General features: G+C 37.7%; 1 protein-coding gene across 2 annotated transcripts in view; it reads right to left on the reverse strand.

Annotated features, from left to right (window-relative positions):
• The window catches only part of SEC24D (SEC24 homolog D, COPII coat complex component), a 111648-nt gene that overhangs the window by 57982 nt on the left and 35119 nt on the right, over positions 1-18547 (reverse strand). For both annotated transcript variants that reach the window (XM_060105365.1, XM_060105359.1), the window contains exon 8: positions 9610-9737. In XM_060105365.1, the coding sequence (XP_059961348.1) occupies positions 9610-9737 (128 nt within the window). The remainder of the gene's footprint in view (positions 1-9609; positions 9738-18547) is intronic.

The following is an 18547-nucleotide window of genomic DNA, read 5'->3' on the forward strand; positions in this document are numbered from 1 at the left end:
AAGGACAGGACTGTGTGGGAGATGGAGAGAAAATTATTCCAGCAAATGCCCATGAAGCACCTTATGAAAAAACAAAAGCTATAGAAATGTTTATATAACGGTGGGTGTTTATCATTTGAATAGTAAAAACAGAAAATAGTGATATAATATCAAATGACAGAGACCATGCAATGTTTTTTTAAAAATGTAAGTGAGTAGCTCTTTCCCTTTTACATGAATATAAATTGTGGCATCCACATCAGTTTCCTCCTTCTTCTTATGTAAGATATGTAGCTAGAATCACTGAAGGGGTATGATAATATCTCTCTTAGGTGTATACACTTCAGGTAAATTTAAATTACTGTAGTTTTCATACTTTTCTTCCTTGTACAAAGTAGAAACCCCAAATCTATGATTGTTTGATTAAATTAAATTTTCCAAAGAGGAATTTATATGGTACAGCAAATAATCATAACTAATGATAAAGATATCATTTCTCATACCAGTTTATTTTATTTTTAAACAACTAAGAGTTAAGTGGTGTTATAATTTTATGAGAGAAATGAGGTTCAAAAAAGTTAAGTAAAAATTTTCAAGGTCATACTGCTAGAAGTGGTAGAGTCAATTTGTGCACCCAACTTCAACTGACGCTCAAATTCCTCCCTGTACCACCTTACCCACACGATGTTCAATTCCTGACAAAGAATTGGTCCCCAAATCACTTGTGCATCAGACAAACTTGGGTGCTATTTTCAAACATTTCATGAAACAATTTCAAATTACAGGTTTGCATAGGGCTTTCTCTTCCTTCCATCCTTAAAAATATGACTTTATTAATTTTTTTAGCCTTTTATTCAGTGAGAACTTGTTGCTTAGGAAACTTTCAAATAAAAATCTTTAAAATTTTGACTTTTGTATACTTGAGCACTGAGAAGACATATCAACTGCAGAAATTTTAAGTTCTTGTACTACCTAGATATCCATAAAATGTGACTGAAGTTAGTAATAACGAAGCAGTGTAGAAACAGTGTATTTCACTGATTCTAAAATCTCATCAAAGCTTCCAACTCAACATGACACAATGCTAAGAAGTCATTGTTAGGAAGATATATTTCTCTTTTAGAAATGTTAAAATGTGAAGAAAATGTGAGAAAATGTGGGCCTTAGAATTGATGAAAATGATAGTGAGAGGCTCTAAAATACTTCCTCTACTGTGGTGGCTCCTCATGGATGCCCAGCATTCTACATCCAGGGAGCCTGGTCTTCTCGGCTCCTATGTGATGGATGCTGTACACTCAATTGCCAGGCATTGAAGGTCATAAAACCCACACCTGGTTTCACTGAAAGTTAAACTAAGGAAGAATGCTTTCTTTTTCATTCTTTTTTCTCCTGATGTTATTCTCCATTTAATTAAAAAAAATAAAAATAAAGAGTTACATGAATAATTCTGTGATTGAAAACATAAGCTTGGTATATTTAAACTTCTAAATTGTAACTTAAAATAGAATTCTAACAACCTTTGCCCTGACAAATGTGACTCTCCCTGTATGTCTGCTACAACACCATTCTAAAAAGGGATTATGTTCTGTTCTTCAGCTGCCTAGCTTTTTCATAGTACTTTTTCATAGCACTATACAAACAGTGGCCAAAATCCTTAAGGGATAAGATTTAGTTTCTAAAGTAACTTTATACATTAAGTATTTTAAGTGTTATATTCGTAATTCTATTTCTACACGAGTACATAGATTTTATTTTTCCAAGTTTTTATATTAATACTTTTAAAATATTGCATTAAAGCAAACAATTTAAGACTACAATGCACATATTAAAAAATAGATTCAGGTTTTTGAAGCTTTCATTTTAAAATAATTTAAGATATAAGTCTTCTTTAAGTTCTTCAAAGGACACAATATTACGCAGTAATCAGTTTCATTTCAGAGCATATTTATCACTAAAGCTAGCTAAATTGGGGCTATATATAAAAATGCATAGTCTCACAATCTTCATGTGCTTTTTAAAGTGAATAATATACTACAGATTTCTTATACTAAAAGCATAATATAAATGAAACCCCTTTGGGTTGGGTTGCACAACATATTCACATATATTTCTAATAACACATAGGATGTGTGACAAATACATCGTAATCCATGCTGAAAGTCCAATAAAGAGTGGAAAAGTAAAGTAGACACTAGCAGCCTTCTAGATTTATAGAACATCGGAGCCAGGCTTCTCCCTCTTGGGAATGGCAGCCCAAGGTCACAATACAAGGCACAGCGGAGACCTACAGTCATTTCCTGGCTCCTGACCCAATAGGTGTTCCACCTATTGGTTACCATCTATGGTGCTTTGGAGAAAGTAGTCAATTTTTATTGGTTTCTGAAATATCTTTATATGATCAACAATTCTTCCTACTTGTTTAGCTGTTCTGCTCTATAATGAAATATAACCTCTCTCATTAATGTGATAGAATATATCTATGATCTCTCAAATGATTTTTTTCTTTATCCACAGGGTTTGTCAGAAGCCTAAAATACCTAGAAATCAACCACTGTTCTGTAGTTTGATTTGTCTTTGTCTTTTAAATGTCATGTCTACCCAACCCTCAGAAGAGTGCATTTACTCACCTAGGACCTCTACTGTATGCCCAGCCCACTGCCAGATTCTGGATGGTCTTTGCCTTCAAGGAGTACTAAGCAGAAGCTTGAAGTCAAAAGACTTCAAGAAAAGAGGTCTAAGATGGACATGTCAAGATAGCTCACGAGCTTGCAGAAACAGGAGGCTCATTGCTAAAACAACTGCCAGCAAGAAAAAGGAATGCTATTTTATGTGTTTAACCAAATAAAACCTCAACAAGACAGATGTTGCTGAAAGAACTTGGAATTCGGAAACTCGAGTTCCAGCAGCATTACTTATTAGCTGTGTGACTTTCATTGCCCCAGAACCTGTAGAACTTCTGTATCTATAAAACTCAGATAACATCCATTTCACAAGCTATCTTCCTTTAAAAAAAGTTGTTGATACACAAACAAAATACTACAGTGAGGCAGAATTTTTTTCCTTTGATGCATTAAATGGCAGTGGAAACTCTGCCTAAACTCTGCCAACTCATGCCAGCAAGATTGGCTAAGTCAAGTGCATGACCAAGCAACACTTTCTGTAGGTGATGGATGTGGACGTAATGTGTTGGTGTTTATTCTCTTACAGTCTTTGCCCTTTTTGTTAACCTCATTTGTCAGTTCACTGACATCCATCCCTTTTTCTTTCCAATGGCATCTTCTTCATACCTACCGAATCTATCAGAATATGAATAATCATGAAGAAAAATAATTTAAACAGTATTTAATAACAGTACAAACTTCTTTACTCATTAAGTCATAACTAACGTAAAATTTCCCTGAACCTAAACTCAAGAATGAGATTATTTCCATTACAGCCTTTTTCACACTGTACAAAAATTAGCTCTGTCCCAGCAGATTTTCCACACGTTCTAGACAAGAATAACTGGTCTTGTTTTTCCCCATGTTCCTAAAGTCCAGCTCAGTTCCTATAAAGTAAGTAGGGGATTATAAATCAAGTGAAGTTTAAAGTCTTGGATAAAAATTTATCTGATTAAACTAATTCAATACAAAAGGAAATTACTTTGACAGTTATATCCGTTTATAATCTAAAAAAAATACACAGATATTCCTGAATCTATTCACAGATGGAGTAAAAGCTTCTGCCATCTGGTTTATAGGTGAAATTATTTAATTTCATGTATAATTAGATGATGTATGCACTTGCCCAAAATGTACAGATTTCCTATTTTTTAAAAAATGCAAAATTAAGTATAATCTTCAATCCTTTGTGCTGGAAATCTATACCATTTCTACCTCAGTCTTAAAATACGGCATCAAAAATAAAATCACAGGTTACTAAGCAAAAGAGCTTACAAGATAACTGATTACTTTTGCTGAATAAATACCTCATAGTTAATTATATTAAATATGGCAATGGGTTCCACATAAAACACATACCAAAAAAAGTTAAAATTTATGGTAAGGAATATGAAATATTAAACAAAGATGACACAGGTATGCCCTTGGAAATAGCATACATCTCCAAAGCAAACTCTCACAGGGAACATTCTCAGATGGTAACTGCCTGGGTTAGGTTTATTTTTATAGTCCGTTGCTAACACCATGACATGCTTTAAAGGTTCTGTCAAACAACAGAACTGACTTAAAAAAAAAAACCCACAAAACTGCACTAAATAAATCCTTTTGATCAATGCCATATCAGGATATCTTGAAGGATATCTTTTTTTAATTGTTGTAATGATGGTACTATTAGTCAGATAAGGAATAAAATCCTTATCTGGATTTTCCTTATAGGAAAGTTTTACTATACCTAAAAATAAGCAAGCCATTTATTCTAGAGGAAAATAAATTAAAATGCTACTCACAGGGAGAATACCGGTATTCATGTAATTCATTTACCTTCAAGAAACATACTTTAAAACTTATTTCCTTTATTATAGGTTATAAATATCAAAAATCAGCATGTCCCTTATTTTCTATTATTAGCTCTAATTGTTTAGCTTTGGGCTTGAACAATTAAATAAATGATAATGCCATTTATGGATATGTGGAAGTCTGAACAGGCTTAGGGTGTAGAGATCAGAAATTCACTTTTGAGCATGTTAAGTTTGAGGGGTCTATGAGTTACCCAAGGAGAGATTTCAGAAAGGCATTTGGATATGTGAATGCGGGGTTACAGATACAGGGATGAATGAATAAGGGAGCAACAGCATAGTGATTTAGAGTTAGGGACTCAGGTTCTGACTGCCTGGCTTGGAATCCTAGCTCTGTTACTTAGCAGCCGTTGGCCTTAATGAGTTATCTAACTCTGTGCCTGTTTCCTTATATCTAAAATGGAACAATAAATAGGTTTATGTGAGGATGAAATAAATAAACATACATTTATAATTGTGCTCAATAAACACTCTATAAGTTTTGACTACTATTATTCTCTCTAGCTACTCTAGTAGCTGTTACAGATGATACTTAGTCCTTGGGGGGACAGGGAGTATGTGAGAGAAAAGAGGAGACCCCAAGCCCAAGCCTTAATGAACCCCAATATTAGATGTCAGGAAGACAACAAAGGGAACTAAAATGTTCCCTGCTTGTGAAGCAGGAAAAAATACACCAGAAAGGTGTCATGGAAACCACATGGGGAAGCTGCCAAGAAGGCCCAGATCCTTGGTGACCTAGACTTTCATCCAGGCAGTGGCAGAGCGCAGCAGTGATGGTTCCCTAATAGTGGCTCTCCACGTTCAGGTCCAGTTAAACGCCCAAAGAGGGAGACAACTTTCTTGAGGGCACAACCTTTAGGAACTTCTTCCTGGTGTTTTAGCATCACTTTTACATTTCTTTTTTTTCACCTTTAAGTCTATTTCAACAAATAAAAGTAAAGTATTCTTTAAAATAGAGAATGTCTTCATTCAACCCAGTACACACTGCTATATAAGAAATAGTAATCCTTCTCAAATACAGTATATCCATTAAATAGCTTACAATTCTGTTCATTGATTTTACCTCAATTACATATATAATATATAAAAATTAATTATATATAAATATTCATATGTATAATACATAAATATATCTTTGAGTAATCCTGTTCTTGAAGGTCTAAGAAAAAAGGAAAGGCTTCTACAGAGAGAGCCTGAATAGAGAAAATACGTTTACCTGGTCAGCACACAGGGTCTACAGCAACATGAAAAGACTAGAGTGTGTTATTTGCTTAAGCAGAGTTTCACCCTAAGTCAGATTCCGAAAATAAGCCACCACTCTAAACTCATCTGCTTATTACTTTGGAAGGCACAGAAACTAAAATACAGCATAAGTTTCACTAAGGGAAAACCTTATGCTGGTGAGAAGGTACTATTTGGTTAGATCAAACAACTTCAGAAAATAGAAAGCACACACATTCAGTGTGTACATGGAATGTGTATATACAGTTAGGGGGAGGTTTGGACTAATGTTTGAAACCTTTTTTCAACCAAAAAACTAAATACAAGGTTTCATTTTCAGGAAACGTTACTGAATAATTTCATTGTTAATATGAAATGGTGATAACACATTCTGGTTTGGGGTCTGGAGAATGTTGAATTTTGTTCTGTTCCTTGCATGCATGACCCAGGTCAGCTGTCTCGTGGGGAGGGGGCAGGGAGGAGAGGTTTTTGCTAGCATGTAGCTGAAAACTGCAAACTCATTGCCATGAACAAGATGCACTGAAGCTAACCCTGCCGGGGAGCATCCATCCCATATTGATACACAGTAAAGTTGTTGCCTAGATTTCTTTCAGGGTAGAACTGTCATCTTCTCCTGATTATGAAAATAACAGAAGATCACTGTAGAAAGATTCAGACAGTATGGGAATGAGTGAGACAGCATGCACGTCTGCTGCAATCCCATGCACATTTATGTTGACATATTTCCTTCAATTTTAGGATTCGTGTTCTTAAATTTTCACATTTCTGAAATCTGTAGGCAACTTAAAATTGACACCTACAGTTACAACAGTGTTTGTCTTACTAATATATCATACTACACAGCTGTTGCAAAGGATGAGGCCGCTCTGTAGGTAGCAACATGAATGAAGTGCCAGACACATTAACTGATAAAAGAACAGGGCCGAACAGTGTGCGTGCTATACTATCATTTATATATTAATTTTTTTAAGGATGGATATTGATGTGCTGGTATATGCATATTTATTTCTAGAAGGAATCACAAAGAATGGGTAAAAATTGTCTGTAAGGGTGGGGAGTGGAATAGAGGGGTAGGAATGGACCTTTTTCATTGTATACCCTTTTCATCTTTTGAATGTTTATATTTTGCTTCTTTAAAAGTAACCGATTCATTAAAAAGCAAAAAACACTACATATTGTTATGGATACATGCATATGAAGTCAATATATAAAATCCACATGTAGGAAGGATTACACATCAAATTCATTAGTGTTTGTGTCTGGAGTGGGAGGGAAGAGAAGAATAGCCTGATTAGAGGAGACATCCTATGTAGCTATGAAGTTTTAATTCTCAGAAAATGATCTTAAGCAAATATGACAAAATATTAATATTTGTTAATGATGGTGGTATGTACGTGGGTGTTATACTATTCACTAGTACTTTTAATTTTGTTCAAAGGATCAAGATTAAAAAAATAATCTCTCATGGATACTACTACACAGCCATCAGAACTGCCAAAATTAAAAAGACAATACCAAAGGTTGGAGAGAATGTAGAGCAACTGAAACTCAGATACCATGTTGAAAGTACTGTAAAATCATATAACCACTTTGGAAAATGATCTGGCAGTTTCTTATAAAACTAAATAAACATGTACCCCATTAGTCAGCAATCTACTCACAGGTATTAATCCAGGAGAAATGAATACATATCCACAGAAAGACTTGTACTAGAATATTTACAGAAGCTGCTTTATTCACAAAAGCCAAAAAGCAGAAATAGCCCGGCAGTTCATCAGTAAAAGAGTAGATAAGCAAACTGGTATATCCACACAATGAAATACTGTTCAGCAATAAAAAAGGAACAAACCACCGAAACTGGCAACAACGTGATGGCTCCTTAAAACATGATGCTGGGTGAGAGAAACTTACACAAAAGAATGTGTACTCTGTAAGTCTATTTATATGAAGACCTAGAACAGGCAAAACAAATCTATGGTGAGAAAAAAAAATCAGAACAATGGTTGTCAGAGAAGGGAGGTTATGAGAAGGGCTGGGAGGCTGACTGAGGAGGGGCATGAGATAACTTTCTAGGGTGACAGTAATGTGCCATATCTTGACAGGGGTTTGGATTACACAGGTGTACGCATTTGTCAAAATTCAGTAAAATGTTTAAGATATGTGCATTTTATTGTAAATGAATTTTGTCGCAAAAGGAAAAATAATATATAACCAAATATAAAACCCTGGCTAATGATATGCATGCTGCAATATTTAGGGGGAAGTATACTTATAACTGCAATTCATTTTGAAATGCATAAAAAAGATGGATTGATGGACAGATGGGTCAGTGTGTGATAAAACAAGTGTAGTTAAATGTTAATGGTAGAATGTAGGTGGCAGGTATATAGGTGTTCACTGTAAAATTCTTTTAAATTTTCTGTATGTTCAAACATTTTCATAATAAAATGTTGAAAAATATCTGGTTAAAATAGCTAGTTAGTATTCAAAACACATATATCTTATTTAGCATGGATCTCTTTGTCATTATATATTGGTCCACTTTATTAAGTATAGAGATTTTAAAGAGAAGCTTAGGAGCATTACATTAAATTTCTGGGACCATCATAGAAGACACCATGCCTAAAATAAGTAAGTACTGAATGTACTTCTTGATTTACAACTATGAGACCACACTGCATGTAAGACTGGATTTTAGGAATAGCCCAGTCCGTCTTCTATGCCCAGCTCTAACCCAGTTCACTATACTCTCAAAAAGAAGAGATAGCAGCATTCTGATACACTCATAAAACGAGTAAGTGGACATCTCAAAGGGGATGAACGCCACTGCCATGTGGACACTGTCTCTCTACTCTTTCTTCCCTCCCTGAGGGGACACAAAGCAAGCCCCCTCCCCATCCCAGGCCACTTTACCCCCCATCCCGGCTGGCGTGACTGGCCCAAGAAAGGGTACAAATCTATTCTCTCTTAGAGATGTTCTACCTCTTGCTCAGGTGCTTCTAGGTGTGTGTTAGATCACCGACCTCAAAGGATCACTAAAGCCAAGCTGAGGTTTAAATTGGGAAGAGAATCTGAGGCTTCGGCCTTTTAGTGAGCGAAAGGAATCAAGAATTCAGTTCAGCCTAGCTTACTGGACCACTGTAAGGAAATTCCAGCCAGAAGTAAGGCTTTTCTTCACCTCCCATCTGACCAGCTCTGCTATAGTACCTTGTGTCTGTCTCCGTGTGCATGTGGGTATCCACCACTCAGGGGTATCAAAAGGAGGAATGGCAGCTGCATAGAGTAGATGTCCTGATCATAATATCCACTAACGGCATCCTAATATCAGAAATCTTAAATGTACACCACTTCTTGTCTTTTTTCCCCATTAACTATAAACTGGGTACATCTTCCCCAGTTGAAAGATACAGATTTATCTACCTCATGCTTTCTAATCATGCTGACTTTAAATAGGAGTTTATGAGCATCTTGGTCCAGTGATCATTAAAGCAGATGTAGTAGTAACACCAAGGACCTTAGGCTCTATTATCTTCCTTTACCTGAGCACCTAGATATTGGGGCCCTGAACTAGGGCACAAGGGCCTCGCATAAGGTTTGGTTATTTGTCACTGTGTGATAGTCCATATTTCCCATATATGTGCATTGTTACACTAAGCCAAAAAGTGACCTAGCCCATCAGTGTTTGGAATACAGGATGCCAAAAACATGGTTTGTCAGATTTTTGTTTTCTTATTGAATTGAATGACTACATGTTTTTCACATTATATATACTCCAGCTTTCTGTTTACAATACAGAATAATGCATAGGGAAATAATGATGAAAGAAGAATTCTGGAATTGATAAATTACTGAATTTTTTTTTTATCACTTACCTCGTTTGAGGGAATCGTGGCAAAGGGTTTGATGATGGCAGCTAATGGAATCTGAGCTTGCTTGGCCATATCTGACGTGCATGGGAAACAGTATGTTGTGCAACGGATGAATCGAGGACTCGCATTGCCTAAAATATTCAAGGATGCATACTTAAAATCTGCTTAGAAAAAAAATCTGCCCTATAATATTTAAATATTTATAAAGGTTCCTCTAGGACTTCCCTGGTGGCGCAGTGGTTAAGAATGCCAATGCAGGGGACACAGGTCCGAGCCCTGGTTTGGGAAGATCCCACATGCCGCGGAGCGACTACACCTGTGTGCCACAACTACTAGCCTGCGCTCTATAGCCTGTGAGCCACAACTACTGAGCCCATGTGCCACAACTACTGAAGCCCACGTGCCTAGAGCCTCTGCTCCATGACAAGAGAAGCCACCACAATGAGAAATGCACAGCGCAACGAAGAGTAGCCTCCGTTCGCCACAACTAGAGAAAGCCCATGTGCAGCAATGAAGACCCAAAGCAGCCATAAATAAATAAATAAATAAATAAAATTTATTAAAAAAAATAAAGTTACTTCTAGACAATGCATTGTCTTCTTTGTAAAACTTCATGATTTCTACAAAAAAGGTAGTATTGTCTAACTTTACAATCCACAGTCTAAGCACACTGTAGTTTCTTGTAAAATAAAACACTCTGCATTCTACTGCAAAAATATAAAAGAGATTGTAAACTTATTATTATTTTCCAGAAGCCGGGTATTAATATAGCCGCTCAGAGACTTGAGAGGTGTTTAGATTCAATGGGAGAAATAAAGCAAAGGTACAAAACATAAGAATAAAATTTCTTCTTCATCCTCTTCTATCAATACATCTGCTATGGGAAAGGTAAGTATTTGTATGCCATTTCACATCAGCAAGTTATACTTTGTCAAATATGATTCCATTTGACTATGAGTTTTTTTTTCTAAACTTGAAATTCAATTTAGAAATGAAAATTCTAAATAATAGAAATATTATTTTTTTAAACACCCTAATCTATTTAAAAAACACATTAGGTTTCCTGACCAAATATTTTTTTCAAGGCATACATGAGAATTAAAACTCTATCCATGGCATGGAGAATATTTTTAAATCACCAGAATAACTTAACTAAAATAAATTTTGAATTAAATTATAATATATTTTGGCAAAAGAACATCAGTTATTTACTGAGTGTCTACTAAGCTTTAGACTAGGTGCTTCCTTGCAGAGCTTATGTTCTTGCAGAGGACATAGACAATAAGTATTAAACTCAATAAATGAGTAAATTATATAGAACCTTAGAAGATGATAAATGCTATGAAAAAAGCATTTCTGGTTAAGGGGTGCCATAGTGGAAGGCAGACTGCAATTTTAAATAGTTACAGAGTTGGTCTTCATCACAAGGCAACATTTGAGCAAAGACTCCAAGGTGGAAAGGGATTTATCTGGCAGGTATCTGGGGCAAGGGCGTGCCTGGCCTGGTAGAGGAATGTCAGGAGCCTGACAGTGGGGTAAGTTGGGCACAGCAGCTGCTGTGGAGTTCAGAGAAGTCACATAAGCCAGATTAGCTAGATGCTTGATACCATTTTTAAATCCTCTGGCTTGTACTCCGAATGAAATGCGGAGACACTGCCAAGCTTTGAGCAGAAAAGTGTTGTGATCGGACTTAGGTTGACTCTACCTGTGGTTTTCAGGATGGACTGTAATAGGGAGGAGAACCAGGAAGACCAGTTTGGAGGCTGTGCAGTAACAAGGTGAGAAACAGGGTGGCGGCAGGAACCAGCCTGATAGCAGCAGATTCTGGACATATTTTGAAGGTACAGTGGCTTACTTGTTGATGGGCATGATGTATGAGGTGTGAAGATGGGGGGTATGACAGAAGGACAGGTTTAGGGATGACTCCAAAATTTTTGGCCTGAGGAATCAGAATCAGAAGCATGAAGTTGCCACCAACAGAAAAGAGAAAGGCTGCAGGAAGGGAACGGGTTTTTTGTTTTATTTTTTTTAAACAGATGTGTGGGTGGAGATCAGGAATCTGGGTTTGGACATGTCCATTTGGGAAATCTATTAAGCAATCAAACAGTGATGCTGAGTAAACAATTAGATACATGAGTCTTGGTGTTGGGCTGAAAGCTGAGCTGGAGATACACATTTGGGAGTTCTTAGCATATAGATGGTACTTGAAACCACAAAACTAGATTAAAACCACCCAGGGAATCACGGTGGCCAGAGAAGAGAAGACGACCGAGGACTGAGCCCTTGGTCCTCTTAACATAAAGAAGCCAGAGGAAAAGGAGAAATCAGCTAAAGACTGAGAAGGGAAAAAACAAGGGAGTCTGGGTGTCTTGGAGGTGAAGTGAAGAAAGCACATCAAGGAAAAGGCAGGAGCATCTGTGCCAGGTGGTGCCCCCAGATCAACATGACCGCTGGATTTATCAACGTGGAGGGTGGTGGAGACCCGGAAGAGAGAATTTTGGTGGAATGGGGGAGTGAGGAGTGGGGGTGCGGTAGTGGGGCTGCCTAGAGTGAGTTTAGGAGAGAAAGGCAGGCGAGCAATTGGCAATAGTCCTTTCAAGTTTTATTGTGGAGGGGAGCAAAGAAAAGAGGGGTAGCTGGTAAAAGAAGTGGATCAAGAGAACATTTTAATTTTTTTAAGATAGGAGGTTTTTTAAAAGATGGGAATACTTGTGTAAAAGGGGAAATATTGATGACATAAGAATAAAGAAGGGAAACTTATGGTAGCAATACACTTCAGTAGTGCACAGCAGGAGAGGCTGGCTTACAACTAGAGCACATTTATGGCCAAATCAGGAAGGCAGAGCCTGAGGACACATTACAACAGGGGGTTGATGTGATGGTGAGAATTCTCTTCTGATTGTGCCCTTTTCTCAGAAAGGAGGAAGTAAGAGCAGCTGAAAGAAAGGATGGGAGGTTACTGGTTTCAGAAGGGATTGTGAAACAGTTACTAAGGAGAGTGGAAAAGTGAAAGGACCTGGGAAAGACAATGTGCTGGGAAGTTCATGGTTCTGAGTTTAAACAGACGCTGCAGTGTGGTTGTGAGCCTTTCTCTGGCCATGTTTCACTGCACAGGTGGGTCCAGAATGAGGGGAAGGCTGGACCTAAGAAAGCTGAGTTTCTTTTCATCTTCAATCTATTACTGCCACATTTTACATTTTGGGGGGACCAGCTAGAAATATGGATATTTACATAAAATATTCTGATTTTTATATAATGGCAACTAATTCAAATAGAAACAAATTATTCTGTATGATTAATTAACATGACTGTAGGCTGAATCCAGTTTGGGGGCTCTGCTGCAGAGGAAAGGGAGAAACGTGGTACTAACAAAAAGGATAATAATAATAACGATAATTGCCAATGGGTTAGGCATTATTCTAAGGCTGTTATGTGTAAATTCACTTTCACCTCACAGTCGCCTATGAGATTGATACTCTGTGACCCGATTTTACAGAGGAGAAAACTGAGACACTGCGAGGTTAAGGGACTTACCTTAATCAAAGGGTTAGTAAATGGCAAAAGTGGTATTAGAACCTATCACAATTCTCTACAACACCCCAGATAAGCTGGGTTCAGGTCTTGAATCCTGGATGAGGAGTTAAGACCAATCTTGTTTGCCCAGGGGCAATGAGGGGACATTTTTTAGCAATATGATCAAATAAATACCTGAAGAAAATTAATCTATTCAGAATGTACTGGATAGTTTCTGGGAGCAGGAAAAAAGATCAGAGACAGGCAGATGGGTCCACTGCTGTAAGAATCCAGGTGAATACTAACACAGAGTAAAACAAGAGTTTTGGCAACCGGAATAGAAGGTTGGCCAAAAAGTTCGTTCGGGTTTTTCTAAAAGATGTTACAGAAAAACCCGAAGGAACTTTTTGGCCAACCCAATATTAGGTAGTAAATGTAAATATGCTTGAACCCCTATTATTGCATATTTCATATAACTTAGATAAAATCTTCCTCATTATCATCATCACACAAAATTACACATAGTGGGAAATAAGAATTTTTGAATGTTTTAAAGTATATTTTTTCATTGCACTCAATTTTCACTACTCAACATTTCCAATAATATATTGAAATTGAGTATTTGTTATCTTTAAAACACTTATCTTTTACAGTGAAATATGCATATGAATGAGCTCGTGAAGGTGACTAAACAAACTTGTTACAACAAGATAATACACACAAAGAATAAATTTTTAAAAAGCAATGAAGAATTTGTTTTTTAAGCCAGTATACAGAAGTGGGGCATGAAAGGTAAGGTTACAGTAGATAATTTAGCAACCTTGGTAATTAAGAGCCAAAATTCCTAATATGCTTAATAAAGAAACTTATGGGATAATCTGACTAAAAACATTCAACAAGTTATTCATTCAACAAATATTTATGAAGCCAATCCCCATGCTAGAAGCTTAGAGATAGGACAGAATGAAGCTTCTGGCTTCAAGGTCTGGTAGAAGAGAATAATAATAAAACAGATAATTACAACATGGTTGGTAAGTATCACAGAAGAGCAAATCGATTATGAAGTGGCCCAAGGGAGGCAATGAGTCTGCCATGTGGATCAGAGGTGACTACACAAAGGATGCAGTGCTTGAACAGGGTTTTGTAGGATGGGCAGAAGCACAGAAGCAAAGGACAAGTTGAGTCTTAAATTAGATCCTGCAGCCAAAGGCAAAGGAGTAATATTCTTGAAGTAGGTGTTTCTCTTCACTGGCTTTGCCACTAATCAGCTGTGTGGCCCTGGGCGAATCACTTAGCCTCTCTGGGCCTTAGTGCCCTCACGTCTGTAAAGTGAGAGAGCACACTAAACAAAGTCCAAGGTTCCTTCTGTTTCTATACTTTATTTATATCTGTGAATTTCTGTGTGTGTCTGAGATCCTTGGGCTACATCCTAAAAAGTCTACTAATGCCCAGAAATAAACCCACGCACCTATGGTCAATTAATCTACGACAAAGGAGGCAAGAATATACATTGGAGAAAAAACAGTCTCTTCAATAAGCGGTGCTGGGAAACCTGGGCAGCTACATGTAAAAGAATGAAATTAGAACATTCTCTAACACCATACACAAAAATAAACTCAAAATGGGTTAAAGACCTAAATGTAAGACCGAATACTATAAATCTCCTAGAGGAAAACACAGGCAGAACCCTCTTTGACATAAATTGCAGCAATATCTTTTTCAATCCGTCTCCTAGAGTAATGGAAATAAAAACAAAAATAAACAAATGGGAGCCAATTGAACTTAAAAGCTTTTGCGCAGCAAAGGAAACCATCAACAAGATGAAAAGACAATCTATAGAATGGGAGAAAATATATTTGCAAATGATGTGACCAACAAGGGATTAATCTCCAAAATATACAAACAGCTCATGCAGTTCAATATCAAAAACAAGCAAACAAACAACCCAATCAAAAAAATGGGCAGAAGATCTCAATGGAGATTTCTCCAAAGACCTACAGATAGCCAAATGGTACATGAAAAGATGCTTAACATCCCTAGTTATTAGAGAAATGCAAATCAAAACTACAATGAGGTATCATCTCACATCAGTCAGAATGGCCATCATCAAAAAGTCTACAAATAATAAATGCTGGAGAGGGTGTGGAGAGAAGGGAAACCCTCCTACACTGTTGGTGGGAATGTAAATTGGTGCAGCCACTATGGAGAACAGTATGCAGGTTCCTCAAAAAACTAAAAATAGAGCTACCATATGATCCTGCAATTCCACTCCTGGGGATATATCCGGAGAAAACCATAATTTGAAAAGATACGTGCACCCCAGTGTTCACTGCAGCACTATTTACAATAGTCAAGACATGGAAGCAACCTAAATGTCCATCGACAGATGAATGGGTAAAGATGTGCTGTATTTATACAATGGAATATTACTCAGCCATAAAAAAGAATGAAATAATGCCATTTGCAGCAACATGGATGGACCTAGAGATTATCATACTAAGTGAAGTAAACCAGACAAAGACAAATATCATGTGATATATGATATCACTTACATGTGGAATCTAAAAAAAAAAAAAAAGACAGAAATGAACTTATTTCCAAAACAGAAAGAGACTTACACGGACATAGAAAAGAAGCTTATGGTTACCAAAGGGGAAAGGAGGGTGGGGGAGGGATAAATTAGGAGGTTGGGACTAACATATACACACTACTATGTATAAAATAGATAATCAGCAAGGACCTACTGCATAGCACAGGGAACTCCACTCAATATTTTGTAATAACCTATAAAGGAAAAGAATCTGAAAAAGAATCTATATAAAACTGAATCATTCTGCTGTACAGTTGAAACTAACATGATATTGTAAATCAACTATACTTCAATTAAAAAAAAAGCCTACTAATAAGTATTAGCAAATAACCCAGGCTAGAGGAAGGGGCTTTACAGCAAATGGGATGTGACTGGGCCAACTTCAGGGCTCCCTCCATGCCAGGCAGCTCTTTCTTTTTGCCAAGGGTGGGGCTGCAGGCTACGGAGAGATGATAATGATCTGGACCCTGCCATCCTAGTCTTTCCTTCTCTTTCTGCTTCTTCCTCATACTCTTTCCCTACATGTACCATATGACCCAGCAGTTCCACTCCTAGGTATACACCCAAGAGAACTGAAAGCAGGAACTCAAAGAGATACCTGTATACTAATGTTCATAGCTATGGCTATTCACTGTAGTCAAAAGATGGAAACAACCTAAATGTCCTTCAAAAGATAAATGGAGGGCTTCCCTGGTGGCACAGTGGTTGGGAGTCCGCCTGCCGATGCAGGGGACACGGGTTCGTGTCCCAGTCCGGGAAGATCCCACATGCCGCGGAGCGGCTGGGCCTGTGAGCCATGGCCGCTGAGCCTGCACATCCAGAGCCTGTGCTCCGCAACGGGAGAGGCCACAACAGTGAGAGGCCCGCGTACCGCAAAAAGAAAAAAAGAAAAAAAAAGATAAATGGATAAACAAAATGCAGCATATACATAAAAGTGAATATCATTCAACCCTAAAAAGGAATGAAATTCTGATACATGCTACAACATGGACGAACTTCGAAAATATTATGCTAAGTGAAATAAGCCAGACACAGAAGGACAAATATTGTATGAATCCATTTATGTGAGGCACCTAGACCAGGCCAATTCATAGAGACAGAAAGTAGAATACGAGATACCAGGGGCTGGCGGAGTGGAGGAGTGGGCAGTGATTGTTTATTGGGTACTGAGTGTCAGTGCAGGTTGATGAAAACGTTCTGGAAATGGATAATCACGATGGTGCACAACACTGTGAATGTAATTAATGTCACTGAATTGTACACTTACAAATTATTAACACAGCAGGCTTCCCTGGTGGCGCAGTGGTTGAGAATCTGCCTGCCAATGCAGGGGACACGGGTTCGAGCCCTGGCCTGGGAAGATCCCATATGCAGTGGAGCAACTAAGCCTGTGCGCCACAATTACTGAGCCTGTGCGTCTGGAGCCTGTGCTCTGCAATAAGAGAGGCCACGATAGTGAGAGGCCCGCGCACCGCAATGAAGAGTGGCCCCCGCTTGCCGCAACTAGAGAAAGTCCTCGCACAGAAACGAAGACCCAACACAGCCATAAATAAATTAATTAATTAGTTTAAAAAAGTATTAACACAGCAAATTTTATTTTGTGTATTTAACCACAATAATAAAATCTCCTCTACGTTCAAAAATAAAACAAAAAACAAAAAACTCTGCACACGGTGCTCCTTAACACGTACACTCTCTCCCACTGCCAAACCTTAGCACATCCACTCCGCGGCCGGGCAACCTTTTCCTCTCCCGACGTCTCCACCTTTGTTCTGGCTTACACCTGCTCACTTGAGACTCAGCTTAGTTGTCCCCACTCTAGCAGGACAGGCTGGGTTAGTTACCTGACATTTAAGTTCCCACAGCAATATTCCTTTTATCCTGCTATTATAACAGTTTAATTAACACTAAGTTATCTCTTTTTCCCTGCCAGATTGTACACCCATTTAAGGATAGAACTGTGGCTTTTATTTCTGAATAGAGGCAGTAGGTGAGTGGTTAAGAGCATGGGCTCTAGCATCAGAATGCTGGGGTTCAAATTCTAGTTTTGCTTCCCATTAGCTGTGTATCTTGCATAAGCTACCTAAGCATCCTGCGCCTCCGTTTCACATTCTGTAAAATGAGAATGATATTTATGCTTATCTCATTAAGTTATAGGGGGGATTAAGTGAATTAACCCACATAAAGTGTTTAGAAGACCATCTTAATGCATAGCAAGCACTTAATAAATATTAACTACATTGGTAACAGGTGCTGAATAAATATTTGCTGAATAAGTGAATGAATGAATGAACAAGTACGATCCTGCTCCTAAGTAGCTCATAGTCTCGTGAGAAAGACTGACCCAAAGCACAGTAAAATTTAATGGAATAAGAGCTATGAAAGAAGTGAATACAAAGCACTGTGGGGGAAGAAACTGTAGGAGATTTCGAAGAAAAAATTAAATTGAGTTTAGAAGAACTAAGAATTTCCCAACTAGAAAGGTGAGACTTATATATACCAAATACAGTTATTTGGGAGCCCCATCGGGAAACTGGTGGCTTGACAACTTTGAGATGAGACAACCAAATACACTTATATATACCAAATACAGTTGTTGGGCAACCATTATATTCTAGATACCAGGTGAATTTCTAGGGGTACAACAGTGAACAAAAAACAGTCCCCAGTCTGTTGCAGAGAAAATAGTACAAAGTGAGAATCAGAGACAGGAGGGGAAGGGGATGAGTTTGGTATGGCTGAGGGGGATGCAGAGGAAGAAACAGATGAGAGATGAGGCTGGTAAGGAATATTCTTTAGGTCTGTAAAGTGCCTCAAACTAAAATATTAAATAAATAA

This window comes from Mesoplodon densirostris, chromosome 1 (genome assembly GCF_025265405.1).
Source record: "Mesoplodon densirostris isolate mMesDen1 chromosome 1, mMesDen1 primary haplotype, whole genome shotgun sequence".
NCBI lineage: Eukaryota > Metazoa > Chordata > Mammalia > Artiodactyla > Ziphiidae > Mesoplodon > Mesoplodon densirostris.